General features: G+C 33.2%; 1 protein-coding gene across 1 annotated transcript in view; it reads left to right on the top strand.

The window, feature by feature from the left end:
• Positions 1-8,986, top strand: part of LOC140918890 (uncharacterized) — a 38,872-nt gene extending 29,886 nt beyond the window's left edge. Inside the window, exon 3 of the mRNA XM_073363795.1 lies at positions 8,852-8,986. Within this exon, the coding sequence (XP_073219896.1) occupies positions 8,852-8,986 (135 nt within the window). The remainder of the gene's footprint in view (positions 1-8,851) is intronic.
• Positions 8,987-10,849: the final 1,863 nt, after the last annotated feature.

Raw genomic sequence — 10,849 nt, 5'->3', positions numbered from 1 at the left:
ATATATATATATGTTTGTTTGGAGAGAATAGAAAGAAAGAAAATTAGAAGGAAGGAAAAGGAAGAGAAAAGGTTATATAAAGGAAAGAAGGAAATAGAAAGGAAGGAAAAACAAAGAAAGGAAAAAGGAAGGAAAGAAAATTCCAATTTTCCATCTTCTTCCTCCCGTGCCTCGCGAAAACCCATTTCTTCTCCTTCTTGGTTTTGCTTTCTTTTTCGTTCCTTTTCTTCAAAACTAGTAACCCAAGGTTGGGTGAGAGTTAGAACAAAGGTTTCGCAACTCCACTCTTCCTCTTTGATCCGAAAACGAAGAAAAACGGTATTTGAGATTCAAACACAAACCCCTCCGTTTCTTCTAGATCCAAGCTTCATTTCGCGAAGAGTTAGAAGGGAAAGTTGCTCACTACCACGCTACGGTGCTAGGGGACCAATTTGGAGGCGACGTTGCGAGCGGAGATTTTACCGGATTTACTCACGGTGCCGGAAACGCACGTTTGAGCTAACGTTAAGGTAAGGGCTCCTTCCAAACTTTTAGTTTGCATCTAGGGCCTTATCTGTGGTTGTGTGGAAACGAATTGTGTTAGGATTGGAGTATTGTTTTGGGAAAAATGATTTTACCTCATGTATGTAAGATTTTGAATAAATGAAATTTATTATGTTGATTTGTGTTCATCGTATTTGGCATGTTCATACTTGATGTTTGTTGATTGATGTGTTTTGGTGTGAATTATGAATTGAATGTGAGAATTTGTTTCAGTTTGTTTTGTGTGGAATTTAAAACCATTAAGTTAAATGAGTATTAAGAATGGGGAATCTCTTAATGTCTCGGTTACTTAATATTTTGTTTTAAGAAAAATCGTTTAAGTTAACTGGGCGTTAAGAATGGGGAATCTCTTAATGTCTCGGTTACTTAATATTTGTTTTTGAAAATTGTTTAAGTTAACTGGGCGTTAAGAATGGGGAATCTCTTAATGTCTCGGTTACTTAATATTTTGTTTTGAAAATCGTTTAAGTTAACTGGGCGTTGAGAATGGGGAATCTCTTAATGTCTCGGTTACTTAATATTTGTTTTTTTGAAAATCGTTTAAGTTAACTGGGCGTTGAGAATGGGGAATCTCTTAATGTCTCGGTTACTTAATATTTGTTTTTTGATAATTGTTTAAGTTAACTGGGCGTTAAGAATGGGGAATCTCTTAATGTCTCGGTTACTTAATATTTTGTTTTGAAAATTGTTAAGTTAACTGGGCGTTAAGAATGGGGAATCTCTTAATGTCTCGGTTACTTAATATTTTGTTTTGAAAATTGTTAAGTTAACTGGGCGTTAAGAATGGGGAATTTCTTAATGTCTCGGTTACTTAATATTTTGTTTTGAAAATTGTTAAGTTAACTGGGCGTTAAGAATGGGGAATTTCTTAATGTCTCGGTTACTTAATATTTGTTTTTGAAAATCGTTTAAGTTAATTGGGCGTTAAGAATGGGGAATCTCTTAATGTCTCGGTTACTTAATATTTGTTTTTTGAAAATCGTTTAAGTTAACTGGGCGTTAAGAATGGGGAATTTCTTAATGTCTCGGTTACTTAATATTTGTTTTTTGAAAATCGTTTAAGTTAACTGGGCGTTAAGAATGGGGAATTTCTTAATGTCTCGGTTACTTAATATTTGTTTTTTGAAAATCGTTTAAGTTAACTGGGCGTTAAGAATGGGGAATTTCTTAATGTCTCGGTTACTTAATATTTGTTTTTGAAAATCGTTTAAGTTAACTGGGCGTTTAGAATGGGGAATCTCTTAATGTCTCGGTTACTTAATATTTGTTTTTGAAAATCGTTTAAGTTAAATGAGACTTAAGAATGGGGAATCTCTTAATGACTCGTTTACTTAATATTTGTTTTGAAAATCGTTTAAGTTAACTGGGCGTTAAGAATGGGGAATCTCTTAATGTCTTGGTTACTTAATGTTTGTTTTGGAAAATCGTTTAAGTTAACTGGGCGTTAAGAATGGGGAATCTCTTAATGTCTTGGTTACTTAATGTTTGTTTTGGAAAATCGTTTAAGTTAACTGGGCGTTAAGAATGGGGAATCTCTTAATGTCTTGGTTACTTAATGTTTGCTTTTGAAAATCGTTTAAGTTAAATGAGACTTAAGAATGGGGAATCTCTTAATGACTCGTTTACTTAATATTTGTTTTGAAAATTGTTAAGTTAACTGGGCGTTAAGAATGGGGAATCTCTTAATGTCTTGGTTACTTAATGTTTGTTTTGGAAAATCGTTTAAGTTAACTGGGCGTTAAGAATGGGGAATCTCTTAATGTCTCGGTTACTTAATGTTTGTTTTTGAAAATCGTTTCAGTAAATGAGTATTAAGAATGGGGAATCTCTTAATGCCATGTTTACTGAATGTTTTGTTTGAAAATCGTTTAAGTTAACTAGGCGTTAAGAATGGGGAATCTCTTAATGTCTTGGTTACTTAATATTTGTTTTGAAAATCGTTTAAGATAAATAAGTATTAAGAATGGGGAATCTCTTAATGACTTATTTACTTAATGTCTGTTTTGAAAATCGTTTAAGTTAAATGATAATTAAGAATGGTGAATCTCTTAATGTCTCGTTTACTTATGTGTGTTTTGGTAAATCGCTGACCCGCGATAGGTGGCACCTTGGTAAACGGTACGGGCTCGTGATAGGCAGTACGTTTACGATTTACGTTTGGTAAGTTATGCAGACCCGTGATAGGTGTCACCTCAGTAAACATTACGGACCCGTGATAGGTAGTACGTTTACGACTTACGTTCCTTGGTGGATTGTGTTTGTCTGTCAGAGACTACACAGGTGTTTGTCCGTGAGAGACTACACCCTGTTAAATTGTGAATTGTTGGTTCATTTTGTCTGTGTAGTATTGTGTTATAATTGTTAAGTGTATGTTTTGGAATTTGGTGATAACATGTTTGATTGCAATACCATTTCGAAACCCATGAGGTTGTAGTAATTGTGTTATAAGTGTTAAGTGTTATGTTTTGGAATTTGGTGATAGCATGTGATTGCAATACTATTTCGAAACTCAAGATGACGTGGTGATTATGCTATAATTGCTAAGTGTGATTGTTTGGATTTGTGTGTAAGTGTTGATTGGTTTCGAAACCCTTTAAAAAGCTGAATTTTGTTGTTTTCCTATTGCTGTCTGATGTGTATTCGAATACAGAAAGTTGTATTCGAATACAAACATGTTGTTTTTGCCACTGACTTACTGTGTAGTCGAATACAGACCGTTGTATTCGAATATTATGTATTACTTGATGGTTTGAGAACTTCATTTTGAGTTCATTGTTAATTGGCAAGCATTGTATGAACTTTTAGCATATGGAAAATCCTTTTAAGGTGCATGCTTAGTTGAAAGGTTATTTTGTGCATTTAAAACTTAAATGTTATGTGTTATCTGTTATTTTCGGTTGGTGACCCTTTACAATTATTGTGGAAATCTGGGCTTTGCCCTCAGATGAGAGTCAGGACGATCCTACCGGTTCGTACCCTACGGACGGGAATGGAGATGGGAACGCTTGACTGCAGCTACGTTAGGAGGATCTCACGGGGCGCGTGGAGATCACTCAGGGTGTTTAGTTGTTTTGTAAAATGATCAGACTAGGTTGACACAGAGGGAACGGATGTCTTTCCTTTGGGTTGCGTTTATTTTTAAACTGGAAGACTGTACTACTTTTGTTATGTTAATATTTTGAATTCATGGTTTGAGAGCTTTTCCGCTGCTTGAAAATTATAATGACTTAATTACTTATCCAAAGGTGTTACCTTATTTATTTCTCTGTTTTATTTTAATTTCTTTTGAAAAAAAAATACACCCTCGCTTTGAAAAACGGGGTGTTACAAAAGTTTTCCTTTTCTTATAAGTTTTATCATTTTGAAGGAACTTGCCAAATTTCTTTACTAGGAAGGTGATGTTCTCATCTCCATCTAAGTTCTCATCATCTATTTGTTCTCTTGACTCTATTTTCATGGCAATGCTTTTTGGTTTCTTTTCTAGAATTTCATTCTTTTGTAGTCTTCCAAGTTCAATCTCATGTTCTTGGAGTTTTCCAAAAAGTGGAGAAAGATACATCTTTGACAGGCTTTTCTTTTTAGAAATTGACGTTACTTTAGGTTGTCACATCATTGTTAATGATCTTAGAACTTTAAGGTTCAATTCATCGTTAGTGGAGAACTTGCCAAGCGCCGTCAAGTGGTTCATCATATAAGAAAATCTTTTCTACAAGTCCAGAATAGGTTCTTTGGGCTGCATACGAAATAATTCATATTCTTGAGATAAAGAATTAAGTTTAGAACATTTTAACTCAATTATTCCTTCATGGGTTACTTCAAGAGTATGCAAGATTTCTTTGGCAGTTTTGCAATGACACACGCGGAAGAACCCATTTATTCCAAGTAGGGGTGGGAATAGGTCAGGCCAGGCTTTGAAAGGTATGAGCCTTGCCTACGATTAATTTTTTAGGCTTAAGTCTGCCCTACGGCCTATCATAGGATTTTTTTTGGCCTAGCCTGACCTTTTTAAAAGTCTGGCATGGCCTGAAAGCCTATTTAAAAGTCTTATTAACATTAAAACATCTAAATATTATATTTTACATATCTATATATATTAAACAAAAAATGATTTTTCTAACAAAATGATTTTTAAAAAATCTGAAACAAACACCATTTAAACCTTAAAAAATTATTTTTGGTGTTAAAGAATAAATTTTTTTTTTCTGAAACAAGTGCACCCATTATTATCTCTTAAACAAATATCGAATGACGACTGAGTCATTGCCTAATAGAACGTCTATCGAATATGGAACGATTACCGAATATAGAATGGCTACCAAATATGAAACGGCTACCGAATATGAAATAACTAATGAGTGATTGTCATAGACTTTAAAATAGAAAATAATATTATTAATAAATAATAATAAAAAATAACATTAATAAATAATAAACTATATATAGGCCGGTCTGCTAGGCCTAATAGGTTTTTTTATAAACTTGAGCCTAACCTATTTAAATAAATAGACTTTAAAAATAGCCTGAGCCTAGCCTTTTTATTAAATATGGCCAAATCATAAGTAGGTCAGGCCATAGGCCCCTGACAGACGACCTAACCCATCCCTAATTCCAAGTACCGACGTGTTTTTGGCCTTTTGTCAAACAACACTTTCCTTTTGTCATCATATGTCAGTGAGGCTTTTACCTTTATTTTCTCTTCATTGTTGATGATTGTCTTTGGAAGATAGGGGCCATTTTCTAATGCATCCCAAATATCATCTCTTTGTGCCTCAAGATATGCTTGCATGCATATTTTCCAGAAATTATAATGTTCTCCAACAAAGCAAGGTGGTTTATTGCTACTACCACCATCTCTAAAAAATGGTTGTGCGGAAGCCATGAATAAGGATTGAGGAGCAAATTTCCAGAACTTGCTACGATGTCAATTGTTAGTACAGAGGCGAACCTAAGAATAGCCTGAGCCTAGCCTTTTTATTAAATATGGCCAGATCATAAGTAGGTCAGGCCATAGGCCCCTGACAGACGACCTAACCCATCCCTAATTCCAAGTACCGACGTGTTTTTGGCCTTTTGTCAAACAACACTTTCCTTTTGTCATCATATGTCAGTGAGGCTTTTACCTTTATTTTCTCTTCATTGTTGGTTTTTAGAAATTTAGTGAATTATTTTTCTGATGAGGATTAGTGTATAGAAAAATGTAAATAACAGAAAAAATAAAGATCACAATAATTTATCTTGGTTCCCCTTTCAAACCAAGAGTACATCTAGTCCTCTTGCACACCACAAGATATTTTCCACTATTGTTAGAATAAGTACAAGTCTAACTTTAAGACTTTGGTTGCAAACTTCTAACAATCTGCCTAAGATAGCCCACCACTATCCTAGTTTACAACACTTGAAGAAAATACACTACTTTTCTCAATTTACACAATAACTTGAATGATTTTACAACAATGATGTTGACTGAAACAAGAGAATATAATAGTTGATGCTTTCTTTTACAATGATAATAGTCTAATATAATTTCAAGTACAACAGAGAATCTTTCTCAATGATATGACAATGTAAAACATGTACTTGAAATATGAAAGTATGACTTTGAATAAATCACAAAATATTTCAGAAAGTTGTTCAAAGTTTTTCTAAGATTCTTGTAAAGGTTCTTAAGTTAAATCTAAAACTAGAAAGTATTTATACTCCTTAGACATCACTTTAGATTAGTGAAAATCGTTCCCAAAAGATTGATGAACATATGCAATGATCTAGATTCAATCAGAACTAAAAAATTGCATTGTTTCCCAGTTGTATTCCGCTATAGCCTAACTGTAGTTGAATACACTTCTATAACGTTCAAATTTTTCAAACAATTTGTGTTTGTATTCGAATACAGATCCATGTAGTCAAATACAGTAACTGAAATTTTCCATTGACTTAGTTTTGTATTTGGCTACATCATGCAGTAGTCAAATACATATGTCCAGTTTTTGCTATTGACTTGGGTTTGTATTCGACTACAACATGTTGTAGTCGAATACAGATGTGCATTCTTTGCTACTGACTTCATCTGTATTCAGCTACACATATATGTAGTCGAATAGAACCTTGACTTTTGCCAAAAACTTGATTTTCAAACATTGTTCATGCAGTTTGAAACTTTGAAAATTCTTTTGATGCATATGCTAGAGTTTAGATTAAGTAATTAAGGTTCTCGTGTGCATTTGAAATGTAAAAATATTAGATTACATCATGTACCTTAAAATATAAGACTTCTCTGACCAGCATTCATCGACTACTTGCGTATACGATCTCATCTCAAGTAGGGCTACATATACGGGTCGAGTCAGAGCTCCCACTTTCGATAGTTAGCTATTTTTAGATCCTTGCACTACCGAAACAACTTATCTCGTGGGTGGACCTGACCTTTGAGGAGATTGATCCATCCATGACTGATGAGGAGGAAGAAGATACTTCGAGGAGGGATATTGTGTCAGAAGGAACTTGTGCAGTGTGCGGAGGTCGCCCATGTTATTGCAGTTGTTAGTGGATGATCAGATTAGTTTTTTTTGTTTTTTGTATAAGGCTTTAGTGTCTTTCTTTTGGTGGTTGCACTTATTATGTTTTCGGATGATTGTACCTATGACATTTTTTGACAGTTGACTTTTGTTTGGTTGGTCCATGTTCCATTTCTTTGACGTGATCATGGAGGAGATAGTATTCTTGGAGTAGTACTTTTGTACAAATGTTTGTCGAGAATACACTAGGAGTATGAGTAATGTCTAATAGGTCTCATAGCCCTGATGTATTTTCTATTTGTATAATTTGGATTATTGTCCCAAAAACTATTTTAGCTTATTTGTATATCTGATGTAATTATTTTTGACTCTCGTCGTTTTGTGCTACGACGTATTATTTTATTAAGTTGTTTTTAAAATAAAAAATGCATTCGCGCTGCTAAAAATCTGGGTGTTATAGGATGAGCTTTCATAAATGGAAGTGATAGCATACTTGTACACGTCTATTTTCATCACCATTTTGAAAACAAAGGGATGTTGATGGAGCTATTTGGAAAGATGGGGTTTTTAGTGAATGTGGGATTAATGGGAAAACCTAGGTGAAAACAAGGAGAAAGGGTAAAAAAGTACAAGGAAAATTAAAATTTTGGAGGTTTATGATGAAGGTGGAATGGATAGGTGTATGAGTGTGTAGATATGGAAGGTAAGAAATGGATGGATGGATGGAGGTTTGGTGGTAGAGTAACGATCAGAAAGTTAAATGGAGTGTAGGTAGAAGATTAGGACGCGTGCGCCAGAAAAGAAGTAGGATAGCATGCCAAAAAGGGTACTGATCATGCCACTCATTGAGCAAGTAAACAGAGAGTGCATGTATTGTAGCTTTGGGCCCAACAAAATCAATATTGATTCTGATTCCTATGCAACATTAATCATAACTCATCCATCAATACCTAAAAGTCCCAAACTATCTTATCTTCATTCAAACTCATGATTCATATGCGGCAAATTTCACAAGTATCTTGTAACAATTTCATGTATTAACTCATTACAAAGAAAACAAAACATAAAACTCAAAAATTAGGAGCATAAATATTCCCTTTATTTTTTGTTGTCTCCCAAGAGCGCTTGGCTTATGAGTCCTCAGCCTGACTAATTAAACCATTAAGAGTCATTCAAGTGAATTGAATAGGCTTCTTGAAAATAGCAAGCCTCTCCCCAATAATGATTAATCCTATGATCATTCACCGAAAATTCCCTTCGTGGTTTTTCTTTCAAGTCAAAATCCCATAAGGATAAATTTTTGAAATTTCAAAGGGTTAAACCACCTTGATTTTAATTTTCTAATGGTAAATGGCAAGCCTTTCCATATACCAATCTATAGGGTGACAACCCGAAATGGGTTTTATAGGAAGTTCTATAAGCTCACAATGCATCATCTGAACGAAGATACCAATCCTTCCTAGTTAAGTTTACAAATTTTTCTAGGATCCTTTTGATCTCTCTATTTGATAGTTCCATTTCTCAACTTGTTTGTGGATGGTACGCAGCAGAAATTTTGTGTTTCACAATATATTTAGCTAACAGGTTTTCAAGCAATTTGTTGCAAAAGTGTGTTCCTTCATCATTATGAAGAAAACTCTTCTTTTTTTGAAAACTCAAATACGGAGGAACGACTCCACTTTCCTAGAAATTTACTAAATCAGCATACAAGGTGCTACATCCCAGCCAAATCTATAGTTATTAATCTGGAATTGTCTTTGTAATGAGTACTTTATTCCTTTCCTCTATACTTTCAGGTATCTTGGATAGGTGGTCTGCAATCTGATTGTCCACACCATTCCTATCTCTTATCTCCATATCAAACTCTTGCAATAGTAGAACCTGCCTTATCAGCTTTTGCTTTGCATCCTTTTTTACAATCAAATACTTAATGCAAGCTTGGTCTGTGTAAAAAATGATATTTGCACTCACTAAGTATGATATGAATTTATCAAATACAAAGACAACAACCAAAAGCTCCTTATTAGTGGTGGCGTAGTTTAGCTAAATATCAATCATGGACCCAACATTACCCCCACAACATAATCACTTGCATCACACATTACTTCAAATGACTTCTGCCAATCAAGAGCAGCAATGACAGTTGTTGTGATGACTGCTTTCTTTGGAGTGTCTAAGGCCTTCACACATTCGGCAGTAAACTCAAATGCAACATCATGTTGTAGCAATTTCAAAGATGTTTTTTATTTTGACAGAAGTCCTTAATGAATCTTTTGTAGAACCCAACATTTCTAAAGAAGCTCCTCGTTCCTTTTACAGAAGTAGGATGAGGTAGTTTTTCAATTACTTCGATCTTCGTTTTGTCCACTTGCAAACATTTCTTAGAAATTTTATGTACCAACACAATATCCTCCTTGACCATAAAATGACATTCATGGACATTACTTTAAAAGTAGTTATGATAAAAGTCAAATATCTTTAACTATCTAATTTTTAATTGACAGATAGTGTAAAAACTCTTTAAACTGACGGTATATATAAATTAAATTCCAAATTATATTCAATAGATAAAAGTAATTTATGTTTTATCATAAAATATGATGTTAACAAATAATAAAATGTGAGAATTTATAATTTTATAGATGAAAATTACACAAATTATTGTTCATGATTAACATACGTTAGCGATAAAAGTCAACGTATTGAACTAAACAGACTATTAATATTCTTTTTTTTTTTAACCAAACACATTTATATTCCCCTTCTCTCCTTTGACTTCCCTTCCCCTCCAATATTGAACCAAACACACCACTAATATTGATTTTTTTTTACTGATAAAAGTTAATGTTGATGAATATAAATTTTTTTGTAACTTTAGTAATAATAATATTATTATGAAAGAAATATTTATTAACAGATTTTAGTTATATAATATTAAGTGTTGATTTTTTAAAATATTTGTTAGTAAATATTGAATAAAAGTTGTTGTAATATATAGTATTTTTAAATTAGCAAGTGTTATTAATTTGTTGTAACTTTAGATATATTTTTAATTGTTCTCAAACTTTTTATGTATTAAACTGTGTAAGTGAGTTAAAATTACCTGGTAGTAATTATTGAAAAAAAATTGTAGTAGAAAATAAAGTGTCAACACGTAATAAAAGTGTTAGCATAATCTTTTAAACATACTATAGCAACAGAAAAAGAAAATTATATTTATAGATTTATTCTAAAACATTATTGACAAAAATTATTTTTATCGAAATTGGATATACAATAGAATATTTTCGGAAAGAATGAGACTTAAACTACATTTTGTGGAAGGAATGTTGAGATTCAATGTTTTTACAATATCACAAAATATTTATAGAACTGAACGATAGATAAGATGTTAGTGTCTTAAACGAGAGTATAAAGATTAAGAGTCTCCAAGAAGTCTAAATTCATTTAGAGAGAGTTGATTTTATGGAATATTATTAGGTTTGGGTTAATCGTGATGTACAACTACCAAATATTAATTTTGGGTCAAAATTAGATATCAATACACATGCTTCAAAAAGGGTCTTCTCGTACCTCAAAGTTAACGCTAGAGTTAAAGTGTCAACTGGAATTGAAGTCCCAACTACAACCCCAAGAGGAGCGTGAAAGACAGATGATGGAGTTACAGCAACAAATTTGAGGGAAATTGTAGGGGCAACAAGAGTGTTTTTGATAGGATGGAACATATTTTAATGGCTAGATGGAGTTGCAGTCACCGTCGGTCATCACCTACACATATTTCAAATGAATATTAT

This window comes from Cicer arietinum, chromosome 1, assembly GCF_000331145.2.
Source record: "Cicer arietinum cultivar CDC Frontier isolate Library 1 chromosome 1, Cicar.CDCFrontier_v2.0, whole genome shotgun sequence".
In the NCBI taxonomy this organism is placed as follows: domain Eukaryota; kingdom Viridiplantae; phylum Streptophyta; class Magnoliopsida; order Fabales; family Fabaceae; genus Cicer; species Cicer arietinum.
This window is presented reverse-complemented; position numbering and strand designations above follow the sequence as displayed.